We start from the raw sequence: 23,806 nt of genomic DNA, 5'->3' as shown, positions 1-23,806 counted from the left end.
TGGTTTCCTATTCTCTCTGTGCAGGAAAACCCTTGAATAATGAACAATTGTAGGCCCTTCACTTGACCTTCACCATGGCTGCACAAACCAACTAAACCTCTTTTAGACAAGTAGTGTAGTGTGGATGGGGGGGGGGGGGGGGGGTTGTATTGTGTAAAATCTGCAATTATCTCTTGAAAATGACATACTATTACATTTTTCTTACCCTCACATCTATGAATATATAGCCTAAGGAAACAATGATCCTCACCCTGCTCAATGAAACAAAAGTCACTTCCTATCTGAAAGTGCCGGGGGAGTGGTAGCAAATTTGAGAAGTAAATGTACTTGCTCTCGGTATCAGTTCTGTTGTCTACAGTGCCTGTCTGTATGCAGCATGTCCTTCCTGAGCACTCTTCGACAGTGGGATCAGGCTGTGGCGTGTGTTGACCAGGGAGATGTCAAGACTGCCCTGGATATATTTCTAGACATCGAGGAGAAGAACTCCAAAATCTCCTTTAACATTGGCTGCCTTTATCTGGCTGACAACAATTTTGAGGCTGCTGAAAAGGTTTGTTCCTCTTTAAGTTTCTGGAACACTGAAAGGGACAAGGTCAGTAATGACAGCTTTTTTAGTCATCCAAAGTGAGTGGCATGTTGTTGTTGATTAAAACACGAATTTGGTAAGGCTCAATGACAAAGCCCTGTTTTAATAGGACTTAATATAGTGACCGATAAAGCATATGTGAGAAAAGGAAGTAAAAGTGAGACCACTGTTACTCTTTTTAACAAACGGAAATTAATGTCTGTCCCTCTCTCACAGGCTTTTGACTGCAGCATTGGCAAGGACGAGCATTTAGCTGTTGCTTTTTTCCAAAGAGGAATTACATTTCTAAAAAAAGAAAAGTATGTCTGGATTTTTGCCTTATTTGGTCATTTCTGATTTGTATGCACACAATTCAATTGTGACAGACTTTCACATGTTAAAAAACCTCACTTCTTGAAAGTACTTGTGGGAAAGATTGTGTCATCACCTTTCTGTAACCCACACTACAGTTCCTCTTTTATCAGCAGCAATTTGATTTTGTCATATTGTTGCATTACAGTGTGTGACTAATGATATGTGGCAAAATGTGTGTATTTGTGTAGTTTTGAAGAAGCCCTTGCAGACTTCAGCAATGCTTCCAGAGAGCTAAGAGGAAATAATCTGATTGACTATAAGCTCCTTGGCCTAAGATACAAACTCTATGCTTCTGAGGTAAGCAAGAAAAGATAATTTACTTCAGGTTCCAATGCAGTACACAAGAACAACAACAACCAGGATATTTCTGAACAGTGTCCTTTAGCAGTTAAAGTAAACCAGTAACAACAATACACTCATCAGAAGTACTGGAAGTACAGTCATCCAAAATGTCCTGTTTTTATGAAGCCTTGTATATTGCAATCAAAACTGTCCTAGATGTTTTTTATGTACCTTATCTGCCCATGCATTCTGTGAATTCATAATATTCTTAACAAAGATGCCTTGCCTTGACACAGTGTTAATTTCGTTGACGAAAACTATGACGAAAAATATTCGTTAACGACCTTTTTCCCGTGACTAAAACGAGACTAAGACGTGACGAAAACGGATCTTTAAAAATAAAAACTATGACTAAATCTATTTTAGATAGAGACGAGACGAAAATGTTGGTGGTTGACTAAGTCACAATTGTTTTCTTTTTCTAAACTTGTATGCACATCATTGGTTGAATGTTGCCCGGTCCTGTATCTATCCCTCCTCCACTCCCTGAAGATGCCCAGACAGACATGCAAGTGACGCCCTAACAAACGTCATGATGGCTGAAGTTCAGGCACTCGGTAGGCTACTGGAAGAAAAATAAGAATAGATATCTGGACAGTCTTTAATTATAACTTGACAGAAAATAAAACACAATGCACCGCAATAACCGGCGAGAAACCTTGTGGCTTCAAAATAGGTGGGAATAACACAACAAGAGGCACCTGAAAGCGCACAATACAACCCTGCAATTTATGCCAAGGTAAATTAGCTAGTAACTGTCAATGATAATTAGCTAATGTTAACTAGTTATTAGAATATATTAGCCAACGTTAAGTTAACTTCAAAGGGGCAGTTGAGTGTATAGGTTGTGTCAGCTTGGATAACTAGCTAGTCATTTTCGATTGAAACCTCCCGTTTGGCTTGGCAAATGAGTTCCAAAACGTTTAGCTAGCTAACGTTAGCTAACTATGAGGTAGCATAGCTAAGTTATACTAGCTATCGATAACTAGCTAGTAAACGCATTGCATTTGTGAAATAGCGATTTTTTCCTAACAATCATATTCTACTCAACTGTAAGGAATATTATTTTGCATAATGATCAGCTAGATATCCCGATGTGTTTCACATTTTTTTAATAGTTATTTGCGAAGATATACTACTTTTGTAAACTTCTTTTTCTGCACTGGCAGCCATCTTTCTTCAAAATGTTTGGAGTCAGTCGGTTACCAGGGTGTTCGCAAGGTATCCTGGGAAATGTAATCTTTCCCTTCATTGCAGAATGGACTATAGGACAGGCCACGCATGACATTAATCAAGAAAAAATAAATGAATATGTGATTTGTTTACATATCCTTGTCTATTTATGCGATTGTTATTATCATTGGCACTACTTTCAACTCTCAAACTATCCGTCTAGCTAAATATGTTGGTTATCAGATTGCACAGCAATTCATATGGAGGATATGTGGTTGATTTAACTAAGGCCAGGTAGGCATAGGAGTTGTATTGTGTTATCACATCATTTGAATCTTCAAAATCTAGACTTGATATTCTCTTATATTTTAATAATAATACTGTTAATTAAGTATTGCCTTAAAATTATTATTTACATTGAATTCATTGGAATTCAGCTGTAGGCATATACTAGGAGATCTGTATCTTAGAGACTAATTGCATCCACAGTTTAAGTACTGCAAGCTTGACTATTATGCAGTTGTAGACACTACACAAGGGGTCCCCGGGCCTGAGAAGGGAAGGAAAGGAGTTTAATGTGGCTATAAGATGGACTTTTAAATGTGACTAAAACTAGACTAAAATGTAATGAGACTTCGTCGACTAAAACTAGACTAAAATGTTCTGAGTTTTCGTCGACGAAAACTAGACTAAAACTAAGGAGGATAAAAATGACTAAAAGTGACTAAAACTAATATGCATTTTCGTCTAAAGACTAAGACTAAGACTAAATCGAAAATAGCTGCCAAAATTAACACTGCCTTGACAAATTGTTTTGATCCATCCAAGCTATTGCTTATGTCATTTTTGTCCACACACACACATCACATGATTCATTCCCGGTTACTCTGAAGGTTCTACACAACATGGCCTTGGCCCAGGCCCAGCTAGGGGAATGGAACAAAGCCCAAGAAAGTCTCCTCTCAGCACTGAACCTGAAGCCCAAGTTCAGACATGTGGATCTAGCCCTGGAAGCCATTCTGGTCAGAGCTCACTCTTATCCTGTTTATAATATAAATGGCTAATATTCGTCATTTTTGTGTTCCTGTTCGACATTAGTTCAACTGTCATTACTTGGTTATAGGGTGACGGTCATGTTCAATAATAGTCCAGGTGGTTAACAGTAATGTATAACAAAAAAACAGTGTTAGTTTCAATGTAGCCTATTGTTGTTGTCGATTTGGATGGCACAGTCGGTCATTTCCACCAGCAATGCAAGTTTCCAGTTCATTTGTAGTTATATTGTGGTCTGTGGAATTGTGGTCTGTCATGTCTGAAATAATCTCTCTAAAAATTAAGTGTATGTGTGCAGCATATGGGTGCAAAATGAATGTGTCTTCCTTCTACTCTGTACAGAAACAGAAGCTATTTGATCTAGTTAAAATGCAACCAGGACTGATGTTCAAACCCAAAAAGCACCATGTGAATGCTGAACTAGAGCAGAAACATTACCTTGGAAAGGCCAAGGTACCTGCAGACATTTTCATACATTTTGGCTGGTGTCATTCCCAGTGTCATAGGCATCATTACTCAAAGTCTTATATAAACTTTGCTGAACTATATGTGCTTGTTTGCACTGCTCTATAGTTATTTTGGGGGTTTTTCCCCCGAAAAATGGAATCCTACTGTTTGTCCTGTAAAACACCACTCACAATTTTTTATTGTCTGGCGAAATGAGTCTGATGCCATTAAGCATTCTGCAAGAGTGTAACCCCACATAACCCTGTTTCCTCAGGTTGTGGCCTCAGTTGTTCACAAAGATGAATTCTCTGGCTTTGCTCCTCTGCAACCACAGGTTTGTAATCCCCTAATTATCTCTTTTAGAGAGGAGAAAGGCAGAAGATAAGAGAAGCTGCTTTAGGACGCTTTTGTAAACACTATAGATGCTACAGAAAAATAATGCCTTCTTTGTCTGACAGACTGATGATGCCCCAACCACTCGAAAAGCACCAGAGGTCCTAAGGTAAAACCAGCCTGGCATGGTTGTGTGTACTGTCAGTTGAAATTTGTGGCCACCATTCCACTTCCTTAACTCAGTTCTCTGTGACTGAACAAATGTTAACTGTTAACTGTGTATCATTTCTGTTGTTTCAGGAAACAAACTTGTTGGAATCTTTCAGATATGCAGTATGAATTCTAAATGTCTGCATCAAAAATGTGATCCTCTTGCAATGATGTTACTGACCCTTTGGCCTTGGTCTTCCCAGAGCCCTGAAAGGAGAGCCTCATACAGTCCTGTACGAGTTCTCCCCCGAGACCAGTGGTGAGCTGGCAGTGTTGCCAGGCAACATCGTCTTTGTCCTGAACAAGGGAGATGACAACTGGGCCTCTGTCATCTTTAATGAGAGGGTGAGCACGGTGGCCTGCCTAGTGGCCGGCCACGTCGGGTCAGTCAACCAATTTAATTTCTCTCATCACCCTCATCTGAACCATACAAGTTTTGGTCAAAGGAGCCTTGTCCTACAGTTGAAAATATGTGTGCACGTCGGATGCATTACACGATATTAAGTAATTTAACAGATGCTGTTGTAAAGTGAATTTCAAGGCATAACCATTCTAGCAGCTCTCTTAGAAATGAATGAATGACTTTGTTTCATCTGCCATGTTCCACCAGTAGTGGACCACTGTCAGTGTACTCATCACAGTGTACACTTATCACAAGATTACAAGGCATTGGCACCAAGGAGGGACTGTAGGGGGATAATAGATCATAATTTTGTAAGAGAAACACATATATAGCACAGGACCTGCTGGATCAGTCCAGGTTTTAAGCTGTTTTCTAATGTGGTGATGAATAAACTATGGAAATGATGGAAAGCTTTTACATAGTTTCCATCTTCAAAAAATCAACATGCAGTTTATTTGTTTATTTCATTTTTTTTTTCTTTCATCATCTAAGTATTCTGTGCCAATAGAGGTTATAGAGTAGACAGTGCAGCGCATGTCGTGAACATGTTTGATAGTCTGCAACAGTAGAGCTAACCGTAATTCAGTTACATTTGTGTAAGTGAATTAAACATGGGTTTTCTTGCCTTTTGCCTTTTCAGAGGGGACTTGTTCCATATAATTACCTTGAGCCCTTGGATATAACAGGTTCATCCAAGCAAGGACAGGTAACTTTTGCTTTATCCATGGTATACCATGTGTTATGCACATCCAGCAATATTTGCTTACAGTACATGTATACATTCTAATGTCTGAGCCTGGGGATTGTTTTTTTCCAGATTGGCATAACATGAAACAATAAAACATAGGCTTTAATGAAATATTACAGCTATTGTAAAACAACAAATGCGCTCAACATCTTATACCTTCTGTGCTACAGGGGTTGTAATATTATTATTTTTACATTATTATTATATATATATATATATATCAAATTATTATATTACTTTTTCTTGATTTTACTGTAGAATGGAACACTGAGTGGAGGTGATGAGATCCCAGCTCCACCATTCAAAGAGCCCCCAGCCAGACCTATAAGACATGCCGGTAAGATAGAGAGGACAGGAATAAACTGATACATACTGTTGGTCAGCAAGATATTTAAGAGATGAACGAGTAGAAGATGTTGCACAACCACTTATAAATATGCATAAGCTGCATTCTACAATGAAAACAAATGAAATGGTGAAAATATGAAATTCTTGCTTTTGACAGCACTGTCTGACAGCCCCAATAGTGTATCCAATGAGGTACGGATGCGTGACTGAATAAATATATTAGATTATATTTCTTTCAATATTAGATATGCTATTTACTTTTTGTGCTTTGATACGACCTCTCATAATACCTCATGGTCTCAGGCTGAGCGGTCAGAGGAATCCCCAGGATGTATTGTGAAGGTCCACTTCCTGTACACAGTGGTGATCACTGCCATGCCTGGAGACCCCTATGAGGCCATGCTGGAGAAAATCAGAAACAAGTTGAACCTGCCCGCCTCTGCACTCTCTCTCAGGCATGGAATGCATACTTACTCGACAAAAAAGATGCAAATGACTTGGCCTGTAAAGCCTTTGGTAAAGCTATTTACTAGGATCTGCCTTAAACCAAAGCAGGAGCTTTCTCTTGAACAAGATACGTTAACTTATTTAAAATGGCTAAATGAAAACATTTAGGCTAAATAGAAAATGTAGGCCACATTTGTTACTCCTGGGAGAAGAAATTAGCTTAGTTCAGATTACTCACTCTTACATCATAAAAATACTCCCACTTGTGTGTGTTACTTCAGCTATGTGAGATCTGGTGAACGAGTGACCATTGGGGAGTCAGACATGACTACAGTGTGGCACTGCATGCGGAAAGGCCATCTGACCCTGTGGTGTGCCCAGTCTGAGGTACAGTAGTTAGGGTAGTGCATGGCCTGGGAAGAAACATCCTCTCTTAGACCTCCTCTGGACTGATGGGGACAGTAGGAGACATGACGTTTTCTTTTAATTTCCAGGATTATAAAATGTGTTTTCTATGCAAATGTAGTCTTAGTCAGTACATGAATTGGTGAACGAGTTATACACAGAATTATAGCACATCAGCAATAATTGCAGCCATTAACGTCCGTACCACAAATTCGATTTACATTCGGCATCAATTTATTTCCACTTAATAATTTTATTTTTATTTCCAAATAATTGGCCAAATGTTAAATATGAAATATTTTGTTACTGTTAAATATTTTGTCAGTGTTAAATTATATACTGCATACATACTTCATATACACCAACATATACACACTGATATATCTCACTGACAATACTACTGTGAGATGTTTCTATCACTGTGTGAGTGTACGTGTCTGAAGGAGCAATGTTTCCCTCACAGGACCCAAAGGAGAACCCACCCAAAATTCATCAGGCTTTGGCACTGTATTCATATGAGGCCTCCAGCTCAGAGGATCTTGAGTTCTGCCAAGGTGACGTCATCACAGTCCTCTCCAAAGGTAATTTTTATCTGGTTTTGCATACAAAAACCTTGTATTTCTTTGTTAAATAATACTATTTTAGAATCTTTATTGTTTTTCAGGACCCATATTTTCCCCTTCATTTCTGAGTCATTAGAAATGTCAGTGTACTAAGCAATGTCTGAATAGCTGAGTTATATTTGACATGTGTATTTGACAAGTCTTTGTTTTGAATTTTCTTGGCAGTTAACGCAGATTGGTTTGAAGGACAGTGTAAAGGAAAGATCGGCATCTTCCCTGCATCTTTTGTACAAAGTCTTCATAAAGATTAATATTTGTTTCTTTAACAATATGTTAAAGTCATCACTCCTGAAGTCTATAAGTCATCCTTTGGGAATCTTATGAAGTGATTTACAGCTAACTCTTCATAGAATAGAATAGAAGACTCTTCCTGTTCAAATCATTTTCATCTACCTGGTTACAATCATGTTGGTCTATCATTTTAGTATTTAAAAGCACTTTTGGATCTTCAGTTTTGATGCGCTTATTTATTGTTGTAACAAAGTTTTTTGTCCCACAATGCAGGGACCACAGTAAATTAACATGATATTTATGAGATATTTGTGTTGTTTCTTTTATGTTTACTGAAGAATTTTTTCAATCAGTGAATAAATGTTTATTAATTTATCAGGAGTAATTCTTTGGTTGGTATTTACATTAATATTGACAGCAACAGAAAAAAGTAAAAATCTGGTGATTCTGGATGGAATTTCGGAGTCCAGTAGTGGGCATAATTTAAACAGGCCTTTGTTCCTGGCACATAATACCACTTTTGTGCGCATGCCAAGGTTTACATATGTCCTTGAGTGTCGTGGGTGTGAAAAGGGCCAATATTTTGGCAGTGCATTGTTCCGTTCAGCATGAATAGTTGGCACTGTCTTAACCCTCCTCCTCGTAAGCAATGGCGATGCCTTTGCGTCCCTCCACGGCCTTGACCACCGGAGTCTCGCCCAGCCGTGGCTCCAGGCCCTGCCAAGTCCGGCCCGACAGGAACACGGCTGCCAACAGGAGACAGCAGGGATTAGCCCCAGACATGTGAGCACAAGTGGTACAACATACCGTCTCTCTGCTCAAACTTCACCAGACAACAAAACAAGATCGGTTAAAGTATCAATACAAACATCAGTTTTGTCATTAATTTAGTAAGTTATGATTCATCATTTGTGACATTGAGATTTTATGAATTAATAATGCTTAATGATTCTAAATATAAATAAATACAAAAATAAACACATTTAAATTATATTAATATAATTCATTAATTATTACATTATATAAAACATACATCTTTGAAGGTAAAAGCAGATAAAACTGTGTTCCTATAGCTGTGGTCTCTAGCAGCATAGTCTCACACTGCAAGCTGTGTTCACCCCACCTGCTGTGTTGGTACTGGCTACGGTCATGTTTTGGTTCCTGGGTACGAGGGAGGATGACTGACACACCGACTCTGCCTCCTCTGAGCTCTGTAGGCCTGTGACTCGCAAGGCCCCCGTGATCAGAGACATGTCTGCGACGGTCTCCTCGTCTGCATCAGGGAGATCCACGTAACTGCAACCACCTACAAGAGATGGCCAAAGTTAAGCTCAGACTCGGGTCAACAAAGGGCCATTAAATATTACATGTAAGGCTGAGAGGTGTACCAGCATATAACTGTTTCTAATTCTAATATGTGTACCTGAGATGTGTATGTAAATACTTTAATGTGCATTTCATCACAAATCCATGGCAAGAGGCCTTACAACATGAACACTACTGCCATCAGATTGTTCACTGCAACCCATTTCAACAAAATGTCAGCACCACTTGTCTTACACTTGTCTTATCAGAAAAATTTAAACACAGGATCAGATCGTTAATAAATAACACAGCTTAGAAACAGGCATTGTACCTTGTAGCAGATCTTTGAAGTCAGTGACATACTCTCCGGTCCACTCCCTGCTGCTGTTGCAGGCCATCTCCATCTCGAAAGGTGTGACCACAGGCCTGTAAAACTCACTGGAGTCCAGCAACGAGTTCTCAGGGCAGGCCACCAGCACGTATATGTCTATCTCCATAAAGTTGGCCAGCTTGGCAACATTCAGCTTGCCCATAGCAAACATGTAGCTCTTCTTGCCTGCCCTGCGAATGCTCTCCTTCAGTCTATCTATGATGGCAAGGTAACTTGCCACCCCTAGCGTGCCAACCAGGATACCAACCACGCCGGCGTCTTTGGCCCGCTCGATGGCATAGTAGCGCTTCATGAGGGCTTTGTTGACGTTGACTGACTCGGCCCGGCCTGTTGACGTTTCAGGGTCAAAGGAGCTGAAGGGGCTGCGGTTCCACGTCATAATGAAGTTTGTGAGTGTGGCACCTTCCTGACCCACAAAGAACATGCAGTAGTCCCCTATACTCACGCCCTCTTCCAGGCAAAACTGCCTGCCAAATTTCTGCACCACCTTGCTGTCTTCCCCTGGTTCTGAGCCATTGCAATCTGATTCCGAGGGTGACCCTTGCGTCTGTCCATTACTCTGACAGTGATCCATCACGAGAGCGGAGGCAACGACGTTGGGATGTGTCTGCTTCAATAGTTGCACCAACACATCTCGGGAGAACATTTGTTTTAATTGAAGCCATTCATATTACATCAGGATCAGAATCAGAGGCACAGTTCCACCAATCCAGAAAAGACCGTGAAAATCGACATCAGTTTCCAGTCATGTTTCAGCTTATCAAATCATTAATGAGTGACTAATTGACTTCCTATCATAAAATATAACTGCTGCAAATTTTTCCAGCACAGGTTTAGTTTTTCTGAGTGTGATAGGCTAGGCTGATCTTCTTGGCAGCTAACATGGCAAGAAACTAAACAGTCAGACCAAGAAACAGGTCATCATACATAAACATACACCTGCCACAGGGATAATTCCACTGGACCAAGCCTATGAAAAGTAATGACTCACCTATGGCATGTGAATAGATGACATCATACAAGATGACCACATGACTCTGGGAGTCTGGATAAAGTTCCCTAAAGGCAAGGGTGCACTGCTGAAGGTCAATGGGCCGCCTCCCAAAGACATACATGAGAGGAAGCCTCTTGGATGGACTGAGACATGTTCTCCCATAATGAACTATACTGTCTGCTCCGACATGCTCGGCAGCAACTTCGTCAACACAACAACTGAAAGGAAAAAGAAATATTAGAGAGGATGGTGGGCTTCGATCCTTTACTTACATGACCAATAAATCAAAATGGATGATGGTGTAGTTTACCTGCCATATGATGTGTCACCTAAGATGTAGGTTTTGGCTTTTGAATTCTTCTCTATTTCAGCTGATATTTGAATGGAATCGACCAGGAGTTCATCAGGAAATTGCAGGGCAACCTGTAAAATGGTTGAAGATGACAAAGGATTTACATTGCACTGAATACTGTAAAGTCCGTTTTCAAAAGAAGCTTTGGTACCTGCAAATGATCGGAAGGTTATAACATTCAGTGTTGGTTTAAACTAATAAGAGACTGGAGAGTTGTTGTTTGAACTATGACTTCATTGTGGAGGCTGCAGTTTGTGGTGCTGTTAATTTGTATTTCGTTTTTCTGACACGTGTTTCTGTCAGTCCGTTTCAATCAGTGAGGCTAGGCTACATGACAGAAACACCTATGCGTTTAATTCAGTTTAACAGCACAACAAACTACATCCTCCAAACTGATCATGCAGTTGAACGGTCTTAACGGTTTATTGCAGGAATTTTGTATTAGACTGCATTAGTTTTCGCTAAGTGTACCTAATAAACTGATAACTCAGTGTATAATGAATAGTTCTTGGGAATGGCCACCTCGGTGCTTTAAAACTAGATACAAACAAATCTTATAGTTGTAAATACCAGCTGCAAAGTGCTGCTCATTCATACTAGCTATAGGCCGTATCCTGTCTACATACCTTCTTGAACTGGTTAGCGTTGATGAAATGACAGGTCTCGCTGATTTGGTAAAGCTCTTCCCAGCTTCCAGGTGATCGGTCTGTTTTGATCGAGTTTACGTCCACACAGCGCTGAATGACCAGCTCGCTGTTACTGCTGAAAGCGTCGGTCATGACGTCTGCAAAATTGCAATACATAACGGCTGCGCTTTAAAGTGCTATTTTTCTTTAGGTTTCACGATTACAATAATAACTTTGATTGAAATTGAATGAATTATCCTAAATGCATCATGGTAGCATCTAGTGTTAGCAATGAGTTTGATTTAACTTCATCAACACTTAGACATATGATATGTCAATACTTATCTTCATACTCATTTGTAGCAGATCTTAAAATGGCTACTGGCAAGAATGTTAAAGTATTATTATCTCTGGTTGGGTTCACATTAGAAGCACCAACCTGACGTTAACAATATTCAGAGTAGTCTGCCCTGCGAAGTTAGTCCACAAGACAGTAACTTCATTCCACCTCAAATGACCAAAAATCACTCTACTTCACAACACAAAATAGAACAAAATTAACATAATGAGTTGCTTGCATAAATGTCACAACTGAGTTTGTAAAACGTACCAGGATAATTGAAGTAATATCATATCATGGCCCCACGTGAAATAAATGTGCACAACTGACTGTCTCGTTCAGCGCTTCCTGTTTACTTGTATGAATTATTTTGATGTATATCGCCATCTGCTGTTCTGGTGGAATTACTGTATCGCTTTCGTAGTAGACGTAGGGGGGTGATTCTATAATTAAGGGTACATTCCATGTCCACTAATGTTAATGATGATTATTCTATAAAATATCTTCAAACCCAATACATTTTATACATTAACTTACTCCATGTAATAACATAATCAGTGCCGCTGCTAGCCATTTTGGTGCCCTAAGCATAACTCCTTTATGATGCCGCCCCCCCGAGGAAAAAACGTTTGTTTCTGCCAGTTTAACATTTTATTCAAACGAAAAAGGAAAATCTAGTTTGTAAACACAGTACACAAAACAGCCAAAACATACATACACACAAGTATTGGGATGTGCTAAATCTTCTTAGAAATTAAATAGTCATCCATAAATACAAACTTAAAAGCAGATATATACAAGTAAGCAATCTTCTCCAATAAAGCAAAGACATAGAAGCGTCATTCCATGTCAAGTAGGCTCCCACTCGACCGTCTCAGATTTGGCTGAAAAAAATCAAGGTTCTTCATACACTTCTTAATAGGTATAGTCCCAAATATTAGCTCTCTACTCCCAATAGTTTTGTCACAAAGAATGTTTTAGGGGTGAGGGGGTGCTCTACGCTCTGTTGCAGCATCTTTGAAGGCCTGTGGAAAGCTCAATGTTAAAGCTAAAGACTTGACATTATACACAGATTTTATACACAAACGCAGTTTAAGCTCTGTGTTATAAACTTACCTTTTGTTACCATTTGAATATGCGTCCATAGGCCATTGAGGGGCGTGTACAAAAATCCATCGTAACTTTTTTTGAGCAATTAAATATATCTCTTGTTCTGCCTGTTTTGTGATATACATGCCTAAAAGGTGCCTAATATTTATATACTGAAATAATATCGGATTATAATTATTATAACTATGATGATTTTTCAGTTGCCTATTTTTTGGTGCCCCCTCAGGACTTGGTGCCCTACGCACAGCGCGTAGTGCGCGTTATGGGAGCGGCGGCACTGAACATCATGCACATTTTTTTTGCATTTTATGCATTGTTTTGCTTAAAATGTGTCTTAAAGGGCCTAAATTCACAAATTTTGCCATGTCCGATTTCCAGTTAGGGAAGTTGATGTGTCAAAATATTGAGTAAAAACCATTAAAATAAATAAAAACTTCTTATAATTCATTTGAGAAGTCTTAATACTAAAGGAAATTATTATTTAAAAAACTGACTTTATTATTTAAATACTTTAAATAAGTATTTATTTTATGTCCACAAAAAGCCTGTCAACTAAGTTATTAAGTATATTCCCCCGCTGTAACTCAAAAATGGTTTGTCCTAAAACCATGTGACCTGCATCATGTGATGTCATTTTCCTCTGTGGCGGCAAATTCAAACACATCATGGTGAGTATCCTCTCATTTTTTGAAATATTTGATGTAAGACAGCATATTACCCATGAATATATTAATTAAGCATCAACTATGTTCGGTACACTGCTGTGGCTCAGAGTTTTTGATCATAAAAATGAAATGATAGGTGAAATTATAACATGAAGGAGTTCAAGAAAATGACATGTGGTCTTGTAGCCTGTGTCCACCATTTTAGTTACTGGACAATTTCCATATTTCTGAATGTCATCAGACACAATCACCTAATAATTGTGATTAACAGTCTACATATCTTTCAACACACATTATAAACCTGGTTTAACCTTCTCACTGAACAGATATTTAAGTATTCTTTCATTTTTTAAAAACATTTGTACTGGTGAAATAGGTGTCAGCTGCTGAGAAACAGCGTAGGTACAGGGCTCGTCGAGATGCTGATCCTGCAAGAAGGGCAGCGTGTTTGGAGAAGCAGAGACAGGCATGGCACAGGCTCAGGTCACAAGGAAAGGTGAAAACAGTAGCACAGATGAGTGAAAGAGAAAAAAGGAGCAAGAGGTCCTATTGGAGGAAAGCACAGCAGAAAAGCAGGGAGAGTAAGCACAGGCTTGAGAACATAGTAACACCACCTTCCAGTCCAGCTGTTCATCAGCCTCAGCAAACAAGGTAGAGTTTTATGATGAGAAGACAGAAGCAGGTTTTTGCATTCAATAATGTCCTTATTTCTAATTTCAGTGTGTGGTTTTTAAATGATATATTATATCCTTTATTAATTTCAGATAGAAGAAATCTGGAAGAAAAAAGATTAGGAGAAAAAACTCAAAACTACACAGAGAAGTACAGAAACTTAAATCCCTGCTTGAAAAACAAAAACGAAACGTAGACAAACTTCGGAAAAAACTCAAAAGAAGAGAGTCAAAGAACCAGCAGGTGTCAGATTCGCCAGCATCAAAAACAAGACGGCAACTACAAAATGCATCGGTCTCTCCTGAGGTGTGCAGATCATTGTTGGCTCACAATGCCCTCATGGCCAATATTAAAGACACATTCACTACCACCAAAAAGAGAGCAGAGAGGCAGGTGATGTTCAAACTTGTAACTGGGAGTATCCTTAAAAAGTATGGATTGCAAGGCGAAATCTCCAGAGCACTCCACCTCTCCAGAAAGAGGAAGGTGTTTTGTCTTCGTGAGGGTAAAGTGAAGTACCGAAGCCTATGCTTTCGAGTGCAAGAGAAGGTCACTGCTTTCATGACGACGGATGAAAATAGCCGATTGACAGCAGGCAAATCACAAACCATCACAAGAAGGAAGATCAAGAAACAGAAGAGGTTTTTAAATGACACACTGCGAAACCTCCACAGAAAATTTCTAATCGAGCATCCTGGCAGTACTCTTTCATACGCCTTGTTCAGGGACGTGCGGCCCTATCTTGAAAGGTAAAAAAATAAAAAAAAAATAAATATTGATATTTCTCTACTAATCTGTGGTATAGGTGTAATTTCTGCATGATTCCAATCATTTCGAGCATTTTTATAATCAAAATCGCTGAATTCGCTGAATTTGCGCATGTCCTATTCAAATAGACCGGAGAAAACAAGGGACGTACGGTCAGGTTAGGCACCATGTATTGTCTATGGGAGCTAGTGAGGCAGTGCCTCACCTAGGATTGCGCAATCGCTCCAAACTGGGTTTTGCGCATGCGTGCGCATGCGTAGAACCTTTGAGCTGAGCTCAAAACGCATTGAAAAATCATGTAGGTGAGGCACACAGTACCTCTGCCTCAATGAAGGGGGCGTGCGAGAGCGCACCTGTCGGGGTTATGCTGGGGAACGTTGCTCTTCTTCTACACTTCTACTTGACGGCGAAAATGGAAGATTTTATTGCTAAGCTGAAGCAGTTCTCAAAACTGGACTTTCAGTCCAAACGTGAAATGATTAATAATGGGAGACCAATGCCGGAGTTAAAAGGTATGCTTCAAGCGACGGGACAGAGGATAACTCGATCGACTTCTCACATTCAAAGCCAAATTTCTTTGAACATGTTTGGAACCTCAAGAATAAATTTGGTTTTGAACTTACAGCAGCAGCTCCGTTGATTTCCCATTATTTCTCTTGGGATTGTTTTATGTCTATGTGAAGCCATTTAACATCACTCAAGTGGTTGTGATCACTTGGAACCCAAGACTGCTTTTTATTGGTGAGCTGATTTTGAGAAATTAAACTTAAATTGTAGGTAAGTTGTGTTTCCTGGTTGCAATGGTTATCCTATTGCTAATTAGCTAGCTAAGGACACTTAATAACCTTACGAGTTAATCGGAAGAGTTCAATTTGCATGAAATGATAGCTGGTTATCTAGCTGATGTTATAGTCTCCTCGATTTAACTCTTAAAATTATAATGGGAAAAGGTAGAAACCCTCAGGGTGCTTGTGCAACTTCGTAAGAAAGAGTTCATATTCAGGAGTTCATATTCATGAGTGCATAATATTTACACATGAGTTCATCACAAGCTAGCAGCTGCCTACTGTATGCACCTTACCTATGTGTGTGTAAAGAATGCTGATATGAAAAACAACCAGTAGTCAATGTGAAAGCTGCCAATTGAATGGTGATCTTAGATACTCTATCGTAAAGGCGCCTATTAACGCCCCAGCTATTAAAAACATAGATAGAAAAATCTTGAATCAATCAATCTTACATATTTCAGTAGCGGTGGGTGTCTAGATTAGGACTGGTAACTTGTTTGGATTTCAACTGAAACGTGTTTTCAGTTTTTTCCCCGTTGTGTAGACCGACACGCAAAATTAGCTGATAAAGGAGGTGGAACCCATTAACAGCCTTTCTGTATATATGTCTATGGAAAGCTCTATGACCCTCACAAATTCTCGTTGCAAAATTGAATTCGTTCAGTTCGTTCCATGAGGGTTTGTACACACAGAAATAAATCGCTGTCTAGTACACTAAATAACGCTGTACTGCAATTTGCACACATACAAGTTAAATACCCCCTTTGGGTAGGAGCCTATGGTGTTTAAAATCCGTTATCCTGGTTGATATAGAAATAAATATTAAGTAACATGTACCTGCGTCAGGCTGTTAATAGGTTTCGGGCGTTAATAGGCGCCGTTACTAAATTGGGTTTATGTATTTGTAAATTTGACTCTGAAAAAGTCAGTGCCTCACCAGCCACGAACCTCACCGCACGTCACTGGCCTTGTTTTGTCGATTGCGTCCCTTCTGGGTGGTCCATCCCACACTTTCAGACAGGGAAACCTGTCTTTGCAAGGTGCATGACAACCTTACTTTTATCACTGAAAAGCTCCACACACTAAAATTAATCAAGACTGTGGACTTGGAGGATATGGTAACAGCAATCACCTGCAGTCCAGATTCTAAGGACTGCATGTACAACGTGTGTCCTGTTTGCAAAGGACAGGAATACGCAATTGAGGCAGAAGGCAATCTCCGAGAGACTGTCAATGTTACTCAATGGTCCACTGAGACGGTCATCAGAGAGAGAAAAAACAATGATGGCATAAAGGAAAAGGTGCCTATGAAGTCCACTGATAAAAAGAAGAAGGACATGGAGTTAGGAGATCTTTTAGATATGTTTCAGGTTCAGCTGACTCATTTTAAACGCCATCTGTTCAACATTAAACGGCAATTTTCACACTGCCGTGAGTTGCGCCAGCGCATGACCGATAAAGAATGCCTGATTCATGTTGATTTTTCAGAGAACTATTCATGCAAACATGCATCTGAAATACAAGCCATGCACTTTGCCCCTAACCAGAAACAGGCGATTCTCCATACAGGAGTTCTGTATGTTGGTGAGGCAGCAGCGCACATGTGCTTTTGCACAATTTCCGAATCAAGGGAGAAGGGCCCTCCTGCCATCTGGGCACATCTTTCCCCCATTCTTGATGAGGTAAAGGCTACCTATCCCTCTGTTGAAGTCGTCCATTTCTTTAGTGACGGCCCAACAACTCAGTACAGACAGAAGGGAAATTTCTTCCTGTTAAGCACAGAGCTGTTGAACCGTGGCTTCAAAGCGGGAACATGGAATTTTTTTTAAGCCAGTCACGGAAAGGGGGCACCTGATGGAGTGGGTGGCCTCCTGAAGCGAACTGCTGACAGGCTTGTTAGCCAAGGGCAGGACACCCCCTCAGCAGAAGGCTTTTACCATGCTTTGGCTGAGAGTGGAGCTGTCCGGTTATTTTACATTCATGAGAATCAGGTGGAGGAATTCTGCAAGAAGATGCCAAGTGGTCTGCAAGCTGTGCCCTCTACTATGAGAATCCACCAAGTGGTCACAGGGGCACTAGGAGAGATCCTTCATCGCGACGTGAGGTTGCCCTTGCACCACCAGACAGTGCTTTGATTGTCGATGTGAGGGCACATTCATTTAGTTTTGAGGTTCAACAGCCGACCAATCTACTGCGTGAGACACAGAGAGACACAGTGACCGAAATTCCTTGGGGAACTGACCTGACCGTGTACCCTGGACATATCCAGGATATAAAAGAGACGCATGTGCAAGTGAAGTGCATGTCCCGCATCGGTGTCAATCGCTTCTTCTGGCCGTTGAGAGATGACCTACTGTGGTACTTGTTTCAAGACGTCTTGAGAATTATCCCACCCCCTAAGGCAGTCACTTCACGTCATGTAGAGATAGATCCAGCTATCTGGTCAAGTCTGCAAAAGGCCTAACTGAAGGCTCTTGTTTTCACTTCATAGTGATTCATTTGAACTGTTCTTTGACAAGAATTACTGAGTTTATACAGTATGTCGTTTCAATCATTTCATTCTGAATAAGATGTTTGAATGGATACTATGTTGTTGAATATTGTTAGTTGTTAGTTGAGTATTGTTAGTATTGTTAGTCCTCTGTTTTCACTTGGAGGAGTTAAATCATTTGAACTGTTCTCTATGACATGAATTACATGAATTACAGAGATTATACAGTATATGTAGTTTTAATAAATAATTGTATAATAATTGTTAAATATTGTATAATATATATTACTGTCTAATCTATTATTGTCTAATCTATTGTAAATAATTATTGTTAGTCCTCACTTGGAATTTCATGTTGATCTTGAATAAAATGGATGAAATAAAATGGCTTGAATGAAATGGTGAAATGGTTAACAGTGTGTCCGCTCAACTATGTTACCTGTGTCAACAGTGTGATTGTCATTGTCATTGTCAACTAAAATACATCTCAACTTTTTAAGATAAAATAAACCAAATTGTGCATTTATTATCATTTAAAACATTCTGCACATGCATACATGTTGAACATGTTGCATGAGTTTTCTAAAAATTAATTAAATCAACTGTTTGATAGATTTATAATAAAAAACCTTCCCATCCTTAACGGCAGTAACAAACATACTGGATACTTATCTGAAAGAAATGGTTATTTCTAAGATTTTCTAAAACAAATCAATGTGAATCTGGCAGAATAGACTCGAGAGACATCAGAATTGCATTTTACTCCAAGTGCAAGATTAATTTGCATTATACAAATAGCACCATGTTTGTCCGTAACTTAGTTGACAGTCTTGCAGGTAAAAGCATAATTTTAAGTTAAAATATATAAAACACAGTTCATGTTTAAGCTTTGCAGCCAACAGATATGTGTCACTGACAGGTTAAACTAACTCAGGGCTTTGTTTGTTTATTTGAGGAAGAATAAGGTCCATGCACTTTTTTGTCACCATGAAAAGTACCCTGAATTATAGAATCACCCAGGGACGTAGTAGAAAAACAGAAAGGGAAAACCATAGACATATATAGATGTCTATGGGAAAAACCTTACAAAGATCGCAAAGTTACCTCTTATTTCTTAAGGTAGGCATCATGCTACAAAAAAGAAAACAAAAAACACAAAACACTCAGCGTAAAGAGGTGTAAGCGGATTGTATTTGTTTTTGTGAACAACATTTTATGAAGTAAAAGTGTTGGATAATCATTCTGTTAAAGATAGCAGGAATACATTGTGGTAATTTAATTATGTGCAGTTGATATCAAGTTAAATAAGTGACATTTCATGACAGGATCTGAACATTTTGTATCCAAATGTAACAGTTTTTATTATCCATGAATAACTCATTGTTCATTTGCTGTATCCACCATCACATGGTCACAATGGTTACAATCAGAAAAAGCATGTTCATGAAACTGTTTCAAGATATTAATATTCTGAGCTCTTTAACATGTATAACTGACGTACCAGTAGGATGCTGGCATGCATATAGTGTAATGCAGAATGTCTATAAATACAAGAAAACCTGTTAATGTGCAATATTCAATAGTCAATCTTTTGTTTATACCTGAGTTAGTCTCAAAGTCAGTCACAAAACCCATAAAACCAAAAGTATCAAAGACAGGGCCCTGATGCATAGTTGTATGTTTGGACCTACAGTGCCTCTTGCTGCAGGTCATTTGCATGTCCTGTCAGTGCCATGAAAAGACGATCTTTCATTCAATATTTCATTTAAAAAGCGCTTATAAAATAATGATATGCGAGTAATCAAGTGGCCAAAAGGTTCCTTCGTCACTTACACTGAAGATAGATTCATTCAAACGGACGTCAGTAAAAAGTGGTAATACCAAGCTCCTTTCACTTTGGTTACAACTGATTCGTAAACAAACCCTAAAACATCAGGTGTGTTCCTAAAGTTGAGAGTGGACAAATTATTTCTATTTCAGGGTGATCCCAGGTTGCCATCCTCAGGAAGCATCCTTTAAAAAAAATACAAATATATACAGCTTGTGGAAAGATCAGCGATTTTTGTCCAGTCTCATAGTGCAGAGACTATCGTCCCGAGTTCAGCGTTGTACTTAGTGTTCTGATCTACATCCATATCCGATAGAATCCAAGAACCACAGTGAGACAGGTGAAGACGGAGCCTGTAATGAGGGAAAGACAGTACCAGAGTCACAACGAATCCTATATCTGCATATCGTAAGAGGTCGTATACACATACTAGCAGCCGGATAACTAAGTGAAACCCCCTTCCAGTTCTCAAAAGGGAAGGGAAGGCTGATGCTTGCAATGTCACCACATGTGTTGTGCTTTGTGTCCACACAACAAAAACTAAAGCAATTGTCCAACAAATCTGTCCAGATCTCTTGAGTGGCTGCACTTGTCTATCAGGGTAGGCCCTGGGATGCCACAGGACAAAAATGATTTACCTGCGAGGTATTTTATGGTATCCAGTTTGTGTGATTCCAGCATGGTCTTCAGGCCAGCCACTTCTGTGTCAATCTTCATGTTAACCTGTGTGACATGGCGTCCATTCTCGCCATTCTGGGAAATACAAAAGGTTGTCATAGTAACGCACAACCATAAACAAATAAGTGCAGTGACAAGTAGCTGTGCATTCCGGTACACATCAGTTCATCTTAACTGACTCATTCACTGTTATGAAATCACCTTTCACCCAAAATAACCCCATTCACCCATTCATAATAACCATGTAATTAAGTCAGCTGTACCATCTCCAACATTTCATTCCGTGCTTCCAAAAGCTTCTTTTCATGCTCCGCTTTCTGAAATGAAAACCATTCATCAGAATGTATACCTACTACAAATATTGGTGAATTACTATTACTTACAAATAAAATATAATAAATGATCAGATATTCTGTAAAACATCTTATAACACAGTAATATTAATCTATTTAATTTCCTGAGCTGTGCCCTAACTGTTTGTCAGACGTACCATTTGTTTTACTCTGCTCTTCTCTGCGTTCATATCCAGCATTGTGTCGGCACGGACTTTGTTCATGACATCCTGTGGTTGGGAAAGTTGACAGTTCTTAATAGTTAAGCAAAATGCACTATTTGATAAAATAGTGACCTGCTTCCAAATATGTAAAGAACTGAAACAGAAATATGGTTTCTCTGAGATAGGATAAAATATCTCTTATATATATAGTTAAACACTTACAGCTAGTTGCATCTTCAGCTGCAGCAGCTCTATTTTAACTTTCTATGGAAAGACATACAGGTAATATTAGCACATCAAAGATTGAAGTCAATGTATACAACTGCTTTCTTTTTGAGATTTAAGTTCAGTTTGGAAAACAGCACATATTAATCCAAGTCAGATAGTCTAACCTGGTTCTATGGTACATCCACTTGTATCGCATTTCACCTTGTCATCTAACTGTGCTCCCTACAGCAATACTGACCTCATTCTCTGCCAGCAGGGCAGAGAACTCACTCTTCTCCAGGATGATCATGTCCTTCTTCACGGATGCAATGCTAGACATCACTCGCTGCAGCATGATCTCCTTATGAAAAAAAAGAACCACATCATACATTAAACTTCCATGCCATATCCTGTGGAACTTAAATGCAGCTCATATCATGAAAATATTCTTTAAAATTTCAAATACTGTGCTGATATTTTCTTCAGATGTGTTTTCTTTAGACATTTCCAGGCTTTGGGTGACTAATCTTTACAGTAACCGTAGCACACACACACACTTTCAAGGCTCTGGGTTATATGGTTTTGAGGATCTTACCATAGATCACCACCATCTGCGCTACTCTAAAGGGGACCGCTTATGCTTATGTTCATAATTTTATGTAGATTTACATGCTTCAATGATCCAAAAACACACTGAATACCTCTATTCACCCTCTGTCTGAAACGCTTTGTTTGAGCTCCTATCTATCTCCTATCTAAGGCCTCCACCCACCCCACCACCCTATGAGCCCAGTGTGCTCTGATTAGTAATCTCTGCAGGCAATAAAATCGCCACTGGGCAATAAGTATTGTGTTACCTGATTGCCTAAAACATCTCAGCCTTTTCCTCTGTTACATGATGCAATAAATGTGGGAGAAGGTTACTCCCTCTGGCGTATACTTTGGGCTTTTGTACCTTTGCAGACCGTTTACATGCGCAAAAAAGGTATATAACACACAAACAAAAGAAAAAGCATAACAGGTTGTCTTTAATGGCTGATTGAGTGAACTAGGTGAGGGCGACTTAGGGAAATGCATACTTAAACAGGTGGGTGTTTACCTGCTGAGTTTTGGTGACCATGTCTGCATACATGGTGTCCATGTTGGCGTTGGTTGTCGTCACCATAACTGAGACAATAGCTTCAGACTGCTGTGTGCTGAATCCTGTCAGTAAATGGCAAAAACGTCAAACTATCAGCCATCACACCCAGGTATTGATACTACTGTATATGACTCATCTTTCCAAAAGACTTTAAAATTCTCACCACTCTCTTCCAGGAGACGCACTATGGCATGAGTGTCAAATAAGAGCTTTCTGTTCACAGACTTCACCATGTCTGTTTTCCTCAAGTCATACTGCAGAGATTTAATGGATGTGCTGAGCTCTTGAACAACGATGAGAAAAAAAGTTTTGAATGAGATACATCAAACATAGAAATTATGAGCATGACACTAGAGGTGTTGCAATCACATAGGTGTTAACAAACTCTTCTCAACAGATTCGTTACATCGCCGTGTTTTTTATGACTAGTAAGTCGGACACACATGCAGGAAGTACACGAGGATACGTAAAGTTAACAGCATTAAAGAGGGAATATTAAACAGGTACCTCTGACCAATAACCTGGTGCGTTTGAGCAGCACGGAGTCCTTCCCCTCGCGTAGAAAGGACTCGTTTTGAGATGCACTGAGTGTGTTAGCAAATAAATAACCCACGTGCATCTTTCGCTTCCCTCTGAGGCATAACATCGTGCACACTCGAGATGATATACTCCAGGGCGGCTTTAAGTCTGCTGTTAATGAAAACTTCTGAAACCATTGGAGATATAGACGTCTAAGGACTTCCAAAGGTTGTTGAACCATAGGGGTGACAAGCCTGTCATGCCTGAGGGCAGAAAAGTCAACGAAAGGACGTCCCGTCCTTCTCTGAGTGCAGCCTTTTCCCAAGTCAAAAAGCTGAACCGCAGATTTGCTCAAACTCCGACAAGAACCAATCACAATGCCGCCCTGAGGACACCTGGGAAACATTTCTCAGAGTTGTGTCAAATGTACACATCATATAACTTCCGTGCACGTTCTGCCAAACAACTTCCCGTTACAGTAAACGTAATTCGTGACGTAACTACGTTTGACGTACGATTTTGTACTTGCGTAGGTTAACATGACATGTCGGGTAGTGACTGTAAGTAGACGATGGGTTGACTCAAAAACGATCCGCATACGGATGTAATTCTAGAATGTTGATTGGTTAAGATGAGTTACCAGGCAGGAACTGGCTATTAGCAGGACCTCTATTTTTTCGCTGAGCTACAACGTCGTTTGCCTGACTTTTAAACGATCGTTTTATTTTTTAT

General features: G+C 39.5%; 3 protein-coding genes across 4 annotated transcripts; 1 reads left to right on the top strand and 2 right to left on the bottom strand.

Moving 5' to 3' along the window:
* Positions 1-210: 210 nt before the first annotated feature.
* ncf2 (neutrophil cytosolic factor 2) lies at positions 211-8,007 on the top strand. Its single transcript, XM_012815204.3, has 15 exons — positions 211-550; positions 803-885; positions 1,129-1,237; positions 3,349-3,477; positions 3,851-3,961; positions 4,230-4,289; positions 4,414-4,457; positions 4,702-4,843; positions 5,542-5,607; positions 5,908-5,986; positions 6,155-6,189; positions 6,301-6,452; positions 6,726-6,831; positions 7,313-7,430; positions 7,638-8,007. Exons 1-15 carry the CDS (start codon positions 377-379, stop codon positions 7,721-7,723), a joined length of 1,494 nt encoding a protein of 497 aa, XP_012670658.2. The 5' UTR covers positions 211-376; the 3' UTR covers positions 7,724-8,007.
* Positions 8,008-8,052: 45 nt separating this feature from the next.
* Positions 8,053-12,084, bottom strand: dph2 (diphthamide biosynthesis 2). 2 transcript variants are annotated; one of them, XM_012815206.3, is made up of 7 exons: positions 11,982-12,084; positions 11,372-11,529; positions 10,704-10,816; positions 10,391-10,611; positions 9,340-10,032; positions 8,827-9,009; positions 8,053-8,449 (listed from the first exon to the last, which is right to left on the bottom strand). In XM_012815206.3, exons 2-7 carry the CDS (start codon positions 11,522-11,524, stop codon positions 8,331-8,333), a joined length of 1,482 nt encoding a protein of 493 aa, XP_012670660.1. In that variant the 5' UTR covers positions 11,525-11,529; positions 11,982-12,084; the 3' UTR covers positions 8,053-8,330. The 2 variants fall into 2 exon arrangements, with proteins under 2 accessions (XP_012670660.1, XP_031439832.1); XM_031583972.2 differs by lacking the exon at positions 11,982-12,084 and adding an exon at positions 11,811-11,953.
* Positions 12,085-19,376: 7,292 nt separating this feature from the next.
* mcur1 (mitochondrial calcium uniporter regulator 1) lies at positions 19,377-23,627 on the bottom strand. The gene is made up of 9 exons (XM_012815117.2): positions 23,063-23,627; positions 22,719-22,838; positions 22,514-22,617; positions 21,674-21,775; positions 21,430-21,471; positions 21,202-21,273; positions 20,975-21,028; positions 20,672-20,786; positions 19,377-20,386 (listed from the first exon to the last, which is right to left on the bottom strand). The coding sequence occupies exons 1-9, from the start codon at positions 23,478-23,480 to the stop codon at positions 20,331-20,333; spliced, it is 1,083 nt and encodes a 360-aa protein (XP_012670571.1). The 5' UTR covers positions 23,481-23,627; the 3' UTR covers positions 19,377-20,330.
* Between the last annotated feature and the right edge of the window lie 179 nt (positions 23,628-23,806).

The sequence above is a fragment of the Clupea harengus genome, chromosome 17 (assembly GCF_900700415.2).
Source record: "Clupea harengus chromosome 17, Ch_v2.0.2, whole genome shotgun sequence".
In the NCBI taxonomy this organism is placed as follows: domain Eukaryota; kingdom Metazoa; phylum Chordata; class Actinopteri; order Clupeiformes; family Clupeidae; genus Clupea; species Clupea harengus.
This window is presented reverse-complemented; position numbering and strand designations above follow the sequence as displayed.

What these genes read in the sequence shown, in the direction of transcription:
- ncf2 (XM_012815204.3), top strand. Translation starts at nt 377, where the DNA reads ATGTCCTTCCTGAGCACTCTTCGACAGTGGGATCAGGCTGTGGCGTGT. An exon ending in GTTCATCCAAGCAAGGACAG is followed by an intron (nt 5,608 to 5,907) that starts GTAACTTTTGCT and finishes ATTTTACTGTAG; the next exon opens with AATGGAACACTGAGTGGAGG. An exon ending in CAGACCTATAAGACATGCCG is followed by an intron (nt 5,987 to 6,154) that starts GTAAGATAGAGA and finishes TGCTTTTGACAG; the next exon opens with CACTGTCTGACAGCCCCAAT.
- dph2 (XM_012815206.3), bottom strand. Translation starts at nt 11,524, where the DNA reads ATGACCGACGCTTTCAGCAGTAACAGCGAGCTGGTCATTCAGCGCTGT. An exon ending in CATCTATTCACATGCCATAG is followed by an intron (nt 10,033 to 10,390) that starts GTGAGTCATTAC and finishes TGTTCTCCCGAG; the next exon opens with ATGTGTTGGTGCAACTATTG. An exon ending in AGCCAGTACCAACACAGCAG is followed by an intron (nt 8,450 to 8,826) that starts GTGGGGTGAACA and finishes TCCTGTTGGCAG; the next exon opens with CCGTGTTCCTGTCGGGCCGG.
- mcur1 (XM_012815117.2), bottom strand. Translation starts at nt 23,480, where the DNA reads ATGTTTCCCAGGTGTCCTCAGGGCGGCATTGTGATTGGTTCTTGTCGG. An exon ending in AGCTGAAGATGCAACTAGCT is followed by an intron (nt 21,274 to 21,429) that starts GTAAGTGTTTAA and finishes TCCCAACCACAG; the next exon opens with GATGTCATGAACAAAGTCCG. An exon ending in TACCATAAAATACCTCGCAG is followed by an intron (nt 20,387 to 20,671) that starts GTAAATCATTTT and finishes CCCTCATTACAG; the next exon opens with GCTCCGTCTTCACCTGTCTC.